At 37.2% G+C, this 14,511-nt stretch overlaps 1 protein-coding gene across 1 annotated transcript; it reads left to right on the top strand.

The window, feature by feature from the left end:
• The first annotated feature begins 10,027 nt into the window (after nucleotides 1-10,027).
• LOC125838331 (uncharacterized) lies at nucleotides 10,028-13,388 on the top strand. Its single transcript, XM_049517391.1, has 7 exons — nucleotides 10,028-10,358; nucleotides 10,480-10,654; nucleotides 10,927-11,107; nucleotides 11,184-11,267; nucleotides 11,464-11,571; nucleotides 12,449-12,718; nucleotides 13,056-13,388. The coding sequence occupies exons 1-7, from the start codon at nucleotides 10,079-10,081 to the stop codon at nucleotides 13,155-13,157; spliced, it is 1,200 nt and encodes a 399-aa protein (XP_049373348.1). The 5' UTR covers nucleotides 10,028-10,078; the 3' UTR covers nucleotides 13,158-13,388.
• Nucleotides 13,389-14,511: the final 1,123 nt, after the last annotated feature.

Raw genomic sequence — 14,511 nt, 5'->3', positions numbered from 1 at the left:
AAGGCTGTCTTCGGAATGTCACTATCTCTGACTCTAAGCTGATGATAACCTAATCTGAGATCTATCTTTGAGAAATGACTAGCACCCTGAAGTTGGTCAAACAAGTCATCAACCTGGGGATTGGATACTTATTCTTGATTGTGACCTTGTTCAACTGCCTATAGTCAATGCACATTCTAAGGGAACCATCTTTCTTCTTCACGAACAACACTGGTGCACCCCATGGCGAAATACTAGGTCTGATGAAGCCCTTATCTAGAAGGTCTTTCAACTGCTCTTTAAATTCCTTAAGCTCAGCTGGAGCCATTCTGTAAGGAGGGATAGAGATAGGCTGGGTATCTGGAAGGAGATCAATTCCAAAGTCTATATTCCTTTCGGGAGGAACTCCAGGAAGATCTTCTGGGAACACTTCTAGAAACTCATTAACCACTGGAACTGACTCAAGAGTTGGGGTTTCGGAACTAGAATCCTTAACCCGAACGAGATGATAGAGATAACCCTTAGAGATCATCTTTCTGGCCTTAAGGTAACAAATGAATTGACCCATAGGCGCTAAGCTACTACCCTTCCATTCTAGAATTGGTTCGTCTGGAAACTGAAAACGAACAATCCTAGTTCTACAATCAACTGAGGCATAACATGAATGTAACCAATCCATACCTAGAATGACATCGAAGTCTACCATTTCTAACTCTACAAGATCTGTTGAGGTGACTTTCTAAGAGACTGTGACAGGGCAATTTCTGTATACCCGTCTAGCTATAACTGGGTCACCAACTGGAGTAGAGACTGAGAAAGGTTCTGAAAGGGTTTCTGGGCTAACACTGAATTGGACAGCTATATAAGAAGTTACAACAGACAAAGTAGCCCCTGAATCTTTCCGCTGAGTGTACCATATGTGAGCCACATCCTTAAGCTGGTAGGATGCCAACTCAACCATACCATTATTAGTCACTTGCATCACTCCAAAGATTTTCTTAACCTCATCAACGAAGTTTAGTGGGTCTTCACCAACTTGTGACCCTAAAACTCAGGCGGATTCATCCTTATAAAAATCTCAAACTCTAGCTGCCACTGATCCACATTTCTATTAGTAGAAACTGGAACTTGCTAATTGTTCTCATTGGTCATACCTGAGCCAAAAGCTGAATTGGCATTCCGAAACTCTGCATTCGAAACTTCCTGATCTGGGACTAGAGGAACTGCATTAGTATTGCGTGCATTAGCATTCCTTGCCAAAGCTCTATGAGGAGGCATGATCTTAAGCGCATAACGATGGATTAGAAATGAGATCATACCAACGCACAATAAGAATATCAAGAAAGTGAAGTTTTCCTAAAACACTTCATAGCCTCCCTCTTATTAGATGTGGTGCACTTCACACCCATGAAAAGGACTCTACTTAGGGCGGCTTTTCAGACATCCTAGGAAACTTAAACCTAATGCTCTGATACCAAGTTTGTCACGCCCCGAGCTACCCCAGAGACGCGGACACGGGACCTAGAACCACAAGTGATCACAAGCAAACCCTGCTGGCATGATCATGACCATACTAAAGATAATAAACTGATGCGGAAGCTAAATCATAAATAAATATGAATGGATGGGGAATACCCATATACTATAACTGAATATATCAACTATGAGAGTTTAATACAAAAGAAATATCAAACTCAAAATACTAAGTTGAATCTAACTATGTCTAAAATAAGCCTCTAAACTGACTAGAAATGTTGGGACATGCCCCAACTAGGTCTAGAAAAACTGAAACTAAAGACTGAAAGCGATAAAGATAAACATGTCACTAGTCCTCGAAGAATGATGACTCACCACTGATGTTGCTGAACTGAAGATCGGGAATCGATCTATGCGTGATCTGGATGCTGAGAACCTGAACCTACATCACGAGAAGATGTAGCGCACGTATGCGTCAGTACTTGAAAGGTACTGAGCATGCAGAATAGAGTAAAGCTGAAAGAACATATAACTGAACAAAGCAATAAAACAATGAAGTAATCTGAACATGATATAGATACTGGAAAAACTAAATACTGAGCTAACTGATGCAATGACCAAATTTATAGCATGCTGAGACTGAATACTGACTGTACTGAAATTTGGTCAATGCAATAGAGTCTGACTGAACTGTGGGAGCTACTAATAACCGACATAAAACCACATGAGCTAAATGTGGAGTCCGATTTATACGCCCCATCGAGAGGACCCAATATACCCTGCCAGAGGTATAGAGGCATGCTGGCGTGATCACTAAACTGATGTTGCCCACAGAGGGGACTTACACCTACCTGGCTCGTAGTTCTGGGACTATATGGGTACGCTGAACCCTAGTCCAACTCGGTATTATGCTACTCCCAATGAATTAAGTGGTTAACTGGTTATGACTGAATTTCTGTAAATACTGGATAGCTCGAAATTGAACATGCAAACTGAGAATGCAACAATTAATCTGATAATGATGCATTCATAAACTGAGGCATGTAAAACTGAATAACTGAAATATCTGACCTAGCATGTGTAATTCAAGAACTAAAGAAATACATAGCTAGGGTTCTGAAATTCATGCGATAAACTGAGCAATAACATGATAATCTGATTTGGAACATTTAAATAACTAATTCATGATGATCTGCTGTAATTCTAGAAACCCTAGGTTTGTTCATAATCATGGAGTCAAGAATCTGACTGAATTCTAAGGACCTAATGGGCGAAAGGAACCCACTAGTGAAATCCCACATACCTGGTGACGAATTCCACAGAGAAATCTTTCGATTTCGGGGCTGGAACTGAAGAAACCTCGCTGCGTTCTTGAACTAGGGTTCTTGACCTTTTTCTCCTCTCTTGCTTCTAATTTTCTAAGTTTGATTAATGATTTTGACTAAGGTAAGTTCTAATTATGTTTCTAGGCTTAAACTGATTAAAATCTCATGATTTAGGGTCTAAACGACGTATCTTAGGGGTTAAATGAAATAGGAAAAGACCAAAAGACCCCTGAATTAGCTGTTGTTGGAGTGACTGACGAACATGACTGACGGTCCGTCGATTGGGTCCGTAGGTCGAGTCTGCCTAACAGGGCTTCACTAAAACGGGCATAACTTTTTACTCGGAGGTCAAAATTTAGCAAACTCAGTGGTGTTGGAAAGATAATTCAATTATCTATCTAACCATAGTCATGGGACACATAATTAGTGTTGTGCTAAAAGTTATGACCATATGAAGTTGACCCATCAATATTTTTCATCTAACTAGCTGCTAACCTCATCTACGGTCAGACCTACAGACCATGGATCGAATGACGGTCCGTGCTGGTCAACCGTAGTTTGTGTCAGAGGCTGGTAAGGGAAGTCTCGATCCACGGACACAGACCACGGACCGTGGTCTGATCTATGGACCGTGGGTCTGTCCGTGAGTCGGGACTTAGCCAAATTTTCTGACTGAGTTCTGGGGAAGTTTCTATCACGAACCACGGACCCGCAGGACGAACCGTGAGTCCATCTACGGTCCGTGGATTGTGTCCGTGAGTGCCATCTGTAACACCAGAAATCTGAAATCTCTATTTTCGAATACGAAGTGTTATAGTATATATGATAGATATGGTGATTAAAGGATAGTACTGCCTAATTTAACTCATTCAAAGAGCCTCAAAGTTGTTAACTATTTCATTTGAGAAAAGACCCAAAATAGTCCCTTGTCTTTGAGTTAAGATTCAAAGTCATCTTTGAATTTTCACATGGAGCACTAATAGTCTCACATGTTTGCTAATTTTTGCCTATTTTTTAATATTGATTTTATCCACAATTTATCTATGAAATGTTTAATCATCTTTTTATATAGTAACTCCATTTTGGGAGAAAGTAAGAATAATAACATCATGTTTTGTTTAGTAGAAATATTATTGTCGCTAAAATCGAGAGATTAATTATGTCATACAATTTTTTCTTTTCTTGCAATGTCATATGTCAAGATGTTCTTCTCACCTTCTCTACATGGAATTATTATTTCTACTAGATATATAAAAAGATGATTGAGCATTCTATACATAAAATTGTGGAAAAATCAACGTTAAAAATAGGCAAAAATTCGAGGGACAATCAAAAGTGCACCAATATTGCTAACATGAGAGACTATTAGTGTCTTATGTGAAAACTTTGAATCTTAACATAAAGATAAGTGACTATTTCGTGTCTCAATTTTCATGTAGCTTTTTGGGACCCACTCAAACTTTATAGTACACCTATGTTACATAGTTGAAGAAGATGTTCATGTACAATTTTTTCATTTTATTATTTTATTTATTTATTTTAACAAAATCAAAACAAGAGTATTACTTTTATTTAATGTTATTTTTTAATCATTAAATAACTTTATAAAGTAATTGTTAGAATAGAAATAAGCATATACAATCCTAATAAGAATAGGAATAAGAATAGGAATTCTAGTTGGAAAAGGATTCCAATGTAGTGTCTATAAATAGGGTCTCAATGTAATAATATAGATACACAATTCAATAATATATTTTCTCCTATATTTCTCACATGATATCAGGCAGCGCCCGGCTTACCCAACGTTTGGGCCCCAAAAAGCAAATTGTCCACGCACCAGATGCTAAGCACTGGGCATGAGGTGGAGTGTTAAGGAATAACAAAAGTCCCACATTGGTGGTTAATGAGATGAGTGGACTCCTTATAGGGCTTGGACAATCCTCCTCCCTTTGATCTAGGTTTTGGGGTGTGAGTTAGGCTTAAGATCTAATTTAACATGGTATCAGAGCAAGTAAGCAAACGTCTCCACAAGTTGCCTCGGTTACTCAGCCTAATATTCATGTTGCGGGTAATTCTTTTGCTTGTGTTTCACAATCTAGTACTCTTGGATCATGGGTTATGGACTCAGGCGCTTCTGATCATATTTCTGGTAACAAATCACATATGTCTAATATTGTTTATTCACAATCTCTTCCTGCTATTACTTTAGCCAATGGGATCCAAACAAAACCAAAATGGGTTGGAAAAGCCAAACCGTTCTCTTTTGTCCCTTTAGACTCTGTTCTTTATGTCCTTGGTTCTCCTTTCAATCTAGCATCTGTTAGTCATTTGACGTGTGCCTTACATTGTTGCATAACTTTTTTCGATGACTCTTTTCTCATGCAGAACCGCAGTACGGGACAACTGATTGGCACAAGACATGAATCACAAGGCCTTTACTATCTTACCTCTTCAAATTCCTTCACAGCATGCTCCGTTACAGATCCTCCAGCCTTAATTCACAAACGTTTGGGACATCCGAGTCTATCCAAACTACAGAAGATGGTGCCTAGTTTGTCTAGTTTATCCACATTAGATTGTGAGTCATGTCAACTTGGGAGACACATCCGTGCTACATTTTCCCGTAGTACTGAGGGTCGTTCAGAGTCTATTTTTTCATTAGTCCATTATGATATTTGGGAGCCTAGTAGAGTCAGTTCACCCTTAGGTTTTCGTTTTTTTGTTAGTTTCATTGATGATTATTCAAGATGCACTTGGGTTTTCTTAATGAAAGATCGTTCTGAGTTATTTTCTATATTCAAAAGTTTCTTTGCTGAAATACAAAATCAGTTCGGTGTTTCTATTTATACTTTCATAGTGATAATGCCTTAGAATACTTATCCTCTCAGTTTCAGGAATTTATGACTCACCAAAGAATAATTCACCAAACATCTTGTCAGTATACCCCTCAACAGAATGGTGTAGCAGAAAGGAAGAATAGACATCTCATTGAGACTGCTTGGACTCTCCTCATTGAATCCCATGTTCTGCTGCGTTTTTGGGGTGATGCAGTCCTTGCATCTTGTTAGTTAATTAAGAGAATGCCCTCATCTTCTATTCAAAAATAGGTTCCACATTCCATATTATTTCCTCACTTACATCTATACTCTATCCCTACTCATGTCTTTGGGAGCACATGTTTTGTTCATAACTTAGCCCCATGTAAAGATAAATTAGCCCCTCGTTCTCTCAAATGTGTCTTTCTTGGCTACTCTTGAGTTCAAAAAGGGTACCGCTTCTATTCACCTGATCTTTGTAGATACCTTATGTCCACCGATGTCACATTCTCTAAGTCTCAACCTTATTATACATCTTCTGATCATTTTGATGTCTCTGAGGTCTTACCCATACCTCAGGTCTTGCCTGTATCGACTTTTAAGAAATTCTATAGTTACTTCTACATCTCCGGTGGTAGTGCCACCACTTCTGACTTATCATCGTCGTTGGCGCCCAACACTAGTCCCAGATGATTCATGTCATGTGCCGAACCCTGCTGCTACTGCAGACTTGCCTTCTCCTAGTCAATTGATTGCACTTTAAAAAGGTATACGATCCACTAGAAATGTTAACCCACATTATACATTCTTGAGTTATCATCGTCTCTCATCACCCCATTATGTTTTTGTATCATTTTTGTCCTCTATTTCCATTCCTAAGACTACAGCTGATGCACTTTCTCATGGATGTAGGTAGGCTATGATTGATGAGATGTCTGATTTACATATGAATGGTACGTTGGAGCTTGTTTCCCTTCCAACAGGTAAATTTACTGTTGGTTGTCGTTGGGTTTATGCAGTCAAAATTGGTCCAGACGGTCAGGTTGATCGGCTTAAGGCTCGTCTTGTTGCCAAAGGGTATACTCAGATATTTGGACTCGATTATAATGATACTTTCGCTCCCGTAGCTAAAATAGCATTTGTTCGTCTTTTTCTATCCATGGTTGCGGTTCGTCATTGACCTCTTCATCAGTTGGACATTAAAAATGCTTTTCTACATGGTGATCTTGCAGAAGAAGTCTATATGGAGCAACCACCTAGTTTTGTTGCTCAGGGGGAGTCTAGTAACCTTGTATGTCGATTGCATAAGTCACTCTATGGTCTAAAACAGTCTCCTCGAGCCTGGTTTGAAAGTTTAGCAAAGTAATTCAGGAGTTCGGCATGACTTATAGTAGAGCTGAATCACTCTGTGTTTTATCGACATTCTGCACCAAATCAGTGTAGTTATTTGGTTGTTTATGTTGATGATATTGTTATCACTGCAATGATCAATATGGTATCACTAATTTGAATCAACATCTCTTTAAGCATTTTCAGACTAAAGACCTTGACAAACTGAAGTATTTTCTAGGTATTTAGGTTCCTCAGTCTAGATCAGGTATTGTTATTTCTCAACGCAAGTATGCCTTAGACATTCTTGAGGAGACAGGAATGATGGGATGTAGGCCCATTAACACTCCTATGGATCCGAATGTTAAACTCTTTCCAGGACAGGGGGAGCCACTTAGTAATCCTGAAAGGTATCGACGATTGGTTGGAAAGCTGAACTATCTCACAATGACTAGACCTGACATCTCTTTTCCTGTGAGTGTTGTAAGTCAGTTTATGACTTCCCCTTGTGATAGTCATTGGGAAGCAATTGTTCGTATTTTGCGATATATAAAGCCAGCTCCCGGTAAAGGACTACTCTTTGAGGATCAAGGCCATGAGCATATCACTAGATATATAAACGATGATTGGGCAGGATCACCCTTTGATAGACGTTCGACATTCGGATATTGCGTTTTAGTAGGAGGTAATTTGGTGTCATGGAAGAGTAAGAAATAGAGTGTGGTTGCTCGATCTAGTGCAAAATCAGAATATCGAGCAACGGCGGCAACAACTTGTGAGCTAGTTTGGATCAAACAATTGTTGGGAGAGCTAAAATTTGGCGAAATCGGTCAAATGGAACTTGTGTGTGATAATCAAGCGGCTCTTCATATCGCATCAAATTCAGTGTTTCATGAAAGGACTAAGCACATTGAGATTGACTGTCACTTTGTCAGAGAAAAGATACTCTCAGGAGATATTGTTACGAAATTTGTGAAGTCAAATGATCAGCTTGCAGATATCTTCACCAAGTCCCTCACCGGTCCTCATATTAATTACATCTGTAACAAGCTAGGTACATATGATTTGTATGCACCAGCTTGAGGAGGAGTGTTAGAATAGAAATAAGTATATACAATCCTAATTAGAATAGGAATAGAAATAGGAATAAGAATAGGAATCCTAGTTGGAAAAGGATTCCAATGTAGTATCTATAAATAGGGTCTCAATGTAATAATGTAGATACACAATTCAATAATATATTTTCTCCTATATTTCTCACAGTAATGACATCTAAGTTTAAATTTTCAAAATATATTAATAAGATTAATTTAATAAAATAAACTCCAAATAAATTGGATTAGTCTTGACACATACAACATGTACTGTTTTCTACTTGTATGTTCTTATTCAACAGTCTCTCATTTGTAAGCAATTTATTTTATATTGCTAACCACATAATGAACTTTTGTCTTGACAGTGACACTGAATTTCAAACTAACTCTTCTACCTCCACCTTGGCTTGGTTACCTGTCAACTCAGTATAACTACTTGTGATAGAATAGTTCCCATTTAGCAGTAAGGTTGAACTGTCCTTGTGTGTACCATTGTTGCATTTTGTTCTTCAAGGAGTTTATTTTCCTCTAGTACCAATTGCTATCTCATGGTGCTCTATGGTTCCAAAATGTCTCTGCTTTGATGTATATCCCATTCACCCATTTCACCCATAATGATTCCCTATTCACATCTAGCTGCCATATAAGCTTGCCTACATAAGCCACATTCCAATTCCCACATCCTTTAATATTCAAACCACCATGTCTCTTTGGGAAGCACATCTTCTCCCAAGATACCAATGGTACTTTCCTTTTTTCCTCAGTTCCATCCCACAAGTAGTCTCTACGTTTCCTATCCACCTCCTTCACAACACTTTGAGGAAGAATGAACATTGATTCCCAAAAATTATGATTTGAAAACAAGATAGCCGGAACCAATTGGAGCCTTCTTGCATAAGAGAGTTGTTTTACATAGACATTTTATATCATGTTTGTTATCTTATCAACTAGTTGGTGACATTCAAGTTTACCCTACCTCTTAGATGTGAGTAGGAGTCCCAAATATCTAATGGAAAAAGATCCTTGTGTAAATCCAGTAATCTCCACGAGTTGGTTATTCACTTGTTTATTCATTCCTGCTAAGAAAAGGCTAGATTTTTTCATGTTGGACACAAGTCCAGTAATAACACTAAAGTGAACTAATGTTTCCATGACTTTGGTAAAAGATTTGACATCTCATTTACAGAAGATCATTTGATGATCTACAAAGACAAGGTGGTTCAGACTAAAAGCCTTACACATAGGGTGAAATTTGAAATCTAATAGATAGGTCATTCTCTTGAGCAGCCTTGAGAGGTACTCCATAATTAGTACAAAGAGTAGAGGGAGGACATGGTCTCCTTGTCTCAATCCCTTTCCATCGAAGTAACCATTACCTTCTCCATTGATCTTAAAAGTGAACTTTGTTGTTGATACACATACCATTATCCATTTAATGACACTTTCTGAAATCAAAATCTTCTCAGAGCTCACCATGTCATATGCTTTCCTGAGGTCTATCTCCATCAAGCATCTAGGAGTAGTCTTTCTGTTATAATGTCTCAACATATCATGAAATATCAAGATATTAAGTACCATTGATCTTCCTTACACAAATATAGCTTGATTCTCAAACTTCAATATTCTTTAATTATAAAATAAGATTTAAAATATTTTTTAATTGTTGCAAATTTATAATTTTTGGTTATTTTGTTTGAACTTTTTCATAAACCCTCCTCTGGCCAGGTAAGATGAAATAATGATTTGAAATCACAACATGAGAAAAAATTGAAGTTTTATTTAGACAAATAATTTGAATATTAAAATTATATATTTTTGTACACATAAACATAAAAATTACATAAATTGTAAAATATATCAAAACTATTCAAATTGGTGACAAAAGTATCATACATCCGTCAAACTACCTTTCTTGCTGTCTAATAAAATTGAAAGGAATATCATTAGTAACTTTATTGTAAGCCAATCCAAACACTCTTTCATGTATTTTCCCTTTTAAGAAGACTATAGTGTAGTCTACAACTGAACAGTCTCTCTGAGCAACTGATCGTACTGAGCCATGTCTTACATTCCACCACACAAGAGGCACACAAAGGGTTCGCCGTCGCCGGAACCAACTCCCGCACCGGAATCCCTCATACCTGCCTTCAGAAAAAACCTTAATTTCAAGCGAAAGGAAAAGTTTCTGTTTGAGACCCGTTATGCTCATGGTGCATTTAGGAAATGGTTCCCTGTTGGTTTGACTGATGATTCTCACTTTTCATCTCTTGTGAAGCTCCAACCTCTTTCTATCGACCAAAAATCTGATGAAAATCCTCTTCGTTTGGTCCTAATGCAAGGTATTACTACTTTTTTGTTCTTTTGATAATCTAGAGTTTGGTAGATCAGGGTTTCAAACAATGTAAAATCTTTTTTCTCTGTTTTTGAGATCTTAATTCTGTAATATATCTACTTTTTTAGGTTGCAGTGGAGGAACAAATGAGCTTATGGATGAGCCATGGCGTTTGGTGGCTAATAGTGTGATGGAGGACTTACTTTTGTCATTTCAACATGTGAAATGTGAAATGGAGGAATCTAATATGGAAGAATTGAAGCTGAATCTAGTTGCTCGTTTTGGAAGAATTCTGTTTCATGGGTTAGTATTTGTTCATTTCTCATAATCAGTTTTATTCAAATCCATTTTATTATAGTACACAATTTTGTCTTGTAAGGCAAATTAGAACTTACCTAAAACTACAAGTTCTGTAAATCGCTGACTTATTTTACTTTGACATGTAACTCTTTTAACTTTTCTCCTAGATGTTATAATGTTTCTTCTTTTGCAGTGTCTGAAGCAGTACTTTGTTGAGTCGATTAAATCCAGTGTGTGTTTAACATGTAATCCTCCTCAAATTCTCTGTCTTGTAGGATTTCTGCAAAAAGTCAAAAATCCCTGAAAAGTAACCTATTAAGTGAAACTACGTTGAGGCAAATGAAAAAAACTTTCTATACCAATGTTGCTCTTTCATATATGGAATATATACGAAACCTTGCAGTTGAAAAACTTGACTTAGAATGTGTGGAAGAGAAGGAATTATACTACGTCAAGGTAATATTTTCATGTTTCTAACAAGTTTCTTTCTCTTTGTGTTAGTTCTTTTAGTACTATCCCTTGTGCTTTGTAGCTTTCAGACAACATGCACGCTGATTCAATTGTCACCTGCAAATGTACGGTGGTCAAGGATCAGGAGAAAATTCAGCTCCATAAGGTTAGTCCTCCGTTCCCCGGTTCTTAATGAACTTGTAAGATGCCCAATTAACTGTTTATTTTCCAACTAGCAAAACAACATTAATTGTTGTCATGAACATATTTACCTCCTCTTTCTTACCTATCTTTTTTCATGCTTTACTTCTTGCAGTTTGTCATTCCTTATCAATCTTCTGACGCTACGCCTTTTCTTTTAGATTGAGCTGAACCAAGTACGCAACATGGTTGCAGACATGAGCTGTTTTGGCAAAAGCTTAGACCTGAGGTTGATGTTACATACCAAGAAAATCATGATGGGTTTATCTGTAAGTTACTTCATTTTGGATCAAATATCTTGAAAGTCATAGGTCGTATACTCGTATTTGTAAGTTCCACCCAATATTTGGATTTATATTTTCTGAAACTGGAAACATCTCCATTTAATTACTCTTGGTTGAAATTTCTTGTTTTTTCATGTTTCGTGGATTTGGGGTCGGGTTAGATGTTTGTGAATAGCCTATTGGGCTGACCCTATGAACTCCAGTAGGGTTAAGATGCTCAAATACTGCGTGTTATTGGAGTCCTCTAGTTACTGGATTGAGCTAGATATGAATCATTTCTACAATGAAATCCAAAGGAGGGTAAGTGTACAAGAGAGAAAAAAAGGAAAAGGATACAGAGGCAAAAAGTAGAAATGAAGATATTCTTCTTATGCATTCAGTGTTAGTGTGGTTACTTAATGAATTTGATTTGCTTTGGGATCTCAAAGTAGCTACCCTTATCTTAATAAGATTTAAGGGCTTCGAAAATCCAACCAAAGGTGAAGTTACACACCAAGTAATCAGACTTCCTTTAGTTGGAAAATGAGGTATCCTTTGATGTTTCTTCAAGTCTAATGCCTTTAAATTGTCCGGTCATAGAGTACCAGGGATGATACTTTTGATATTTACATTGGCAAGTACAGGTATTAACAAAACCCATAGATTTTAGAGTACCGGTGAATTTTGTGTGCACTTTTAATGTCCATATTTTACCTCCACTCCAGTGAACAAGGACCTTTTCCTGTGTAACTTATTTTATATTCACTTTAATTTCCATCTTCTCATCATGACTTCTGCACTCTCAACTGAAAGGACACCAGTAGTGTTATCTCTATAGCTTAAGAATGTGTTCTTATATAGATTACTCTCTGCTTTTTTCCAGGATGATGAGATCAATGAAATTAAAAATCTTATTGGTTCTGCCGTTTTGGACTCAGAAGTTAAGGGTGGGTTGAGATGGCCCTTTGGCGAGGATTCTTCAGGGAGTCAATATGATGTTACCGGTATCTGGCACACAACTGTAAAATCATATGGAAATTCGTCAATTAGGTTTAAGCTTAGACATGCAGATCGATTTGATTTCAGATCTTCAACTGGTGAGGTTTCACAGGAAGCTAACCTGAAAATGCCTGGGATTTTATCCCAATTGCAGGTAGGTTTTCTTTTCCTGATGAGCAATTATGTATATTTCTATTGGTAATACATTTGGATCCAGTTCAGTTAAAATTTTATCACTGGTTCCAATCTGGTTCATTTCTGTCGGAAATTATCCAACTTTTTGTATGTATTCAAAGAATTTACATTAAAAATGTTATAATTCATATTTACAGTAGCTCATGTTAGCGAATGGTTTCATAACTGGCATGTGCTAAGGATATATAAACAAGACCATGCAGTGTCTCTTCATTGTTGAATTGATAAGCCTTTCTGTTTTGCTCCTTCCCTACTGAAATAATTAAGTTAATTATATTTTCTTACCGAAAATGCAGGAGCAAACGATTGATGAAAAGCTGGTGCTTAAAATGCTTGAAGACAACTTGAAGTTAATATGGGATCACTGTTTGTCTGATGGTTCTTCAAGCTGTTCATGATTCATGGTCCTTCACATTTGTTTTGCAGAAACTGCTCGATTCACAAGCTATGTTTGGTTGGTGAAGAAAGTTTACCTTTTGTATTTTGTGCCTGGTGGAATGTATAGATGTAGATAACTGGATTTTTAAACCCAAAACACTGAAGTGTATTTTGCACAATGTATGGAATGAAATGAATCAAGGCCTCTGATGTTAGTGGCATCAGTAAGGAACACTGGATTGTAAATAGTTGTGTTGTGTTAACAATGTAATGGATCGAACTTGTTATTAACGTTCATATTTGATTTTGCATTCTGGAAATACACTAAGTATTCCTCAAATTGTGTGCTCCTGATTTTTTTGTTCCTGGTAAGAAGTCTTTAAAGACTAATCTTTCATCCTTTCTATGTATGTGATACAATGCTTTAGATAATTAGAAATGTTAAAAAGTAGTTAGTACTGTTCATTAGTCACCAAAACAGTGATTACTGTTCACTGTATTAGAGTTTGTTAGAAGCAGTTATTTTGTTAGCTGTAGCATTAGATTCCAATTCAGTTCTATTAATGGAGATGTAATACAATTGTAAATCATTGAATGATATATGATAATTCTTCTCTTCTCTCTTTTACTCTGTTCTTCTTAGCTTCTATCTCGGAATTGCCCTGATATAGTTATCTTCTTCTTCGAGGTTCATCCTCCTAGTTGATATTATCCTTTCGATTACTGGTAATTGGATCAATTGGTATCAGAGCTACTGGTCCTCGGCTAAGAAATCATGGTTGCTCGGGACAAAAATCAAGACAGATCTTCAGAGGAAATGGAGGGAAAATTGTCTCAACAATTGCAGAAGTTGATGGAAGGTATGGTGAATATGAATGATAGAAATGTACAGACAGATAAGGAATTAATGGAGATCAAGCAAGCCCTAGGAAATGTGAAACAAAAGGACAAGGAAATGGATCAGAATAGAGCAGAATCATATGTGGGTGGAGACAGAGCACAAGGGTTTTGCAATGCAACTGGGGATTTCCAAAATTCTAATGGTAAATTTCTTACCCAATGTTCTAAACTTGATTTTCCTAGATTTTTGGGGTCGGATTTGAGAGCATGGTTATATAAGGTGGATCAGTTTTTTGCCAGGGATGAAGTTCCATATGATCAGAGGGTGAGAGTAGCTTCTATCCATTTGGATGGTGAAGCTATTGCTTGGCATAGATCATACTTGAAGTCTAGGAACTCAGTTATAAACCCTTCTTGGTCTAAGTAGGTGTTGGCTGTTAATGAAAGATTTGGGAAGGAATTTGAAGATTCCATGGAAGCTATTAAAAATCTACAACAAACTGAGGATGTTAGAACATATCAGGCTGAGTTTGA

This window comes from Solanum verrucosum, unplaced genomic scaffold (assembly GCF_900185275.1).
Source record: "Solanum verrucosum unplaced genomic scaffold, falcon-dt-bn FXZP01000150.1, whole genome shotgun sequence".
Taxonomy (NCBI): domain Eukaryota; kingdom Viridiplantae; phylum Streptophyta; class Magnoliopsida; order Solanales; family Solanaceae; genus Solanum; species Solanum verrucosum.
The sequence above is the reverse complement of the archived record's forward strand: the minus strand, read 5'-3'. Positions and strand labels throughout refer to the sequence as shown.

Bases quoted from the DNA above. Each gene is read 5' to 3' on its own strand.
- LOC125838331 (XM_049517391.1), top strand. From the start codon at position 10,079: ATGTCTTACATTCCACCACACAAGAGGCACACAAAGGGTTCGCCGTCG. The intron at 10,359-10,479 runs GTATTACTACTT...CTACTTTTTTAG, and splicing joins TCGTTTGGTCCTAATGCAAG to GTTGCAGTGGAGGAACAAAT. The intron at 12,719-13,055 runs GTAGGTTTTCTT...CCGAAAATGCAG, and splicing joins GGATTTTATCCCAATTGCAG to GAGCAAACGATTGATGAAAA.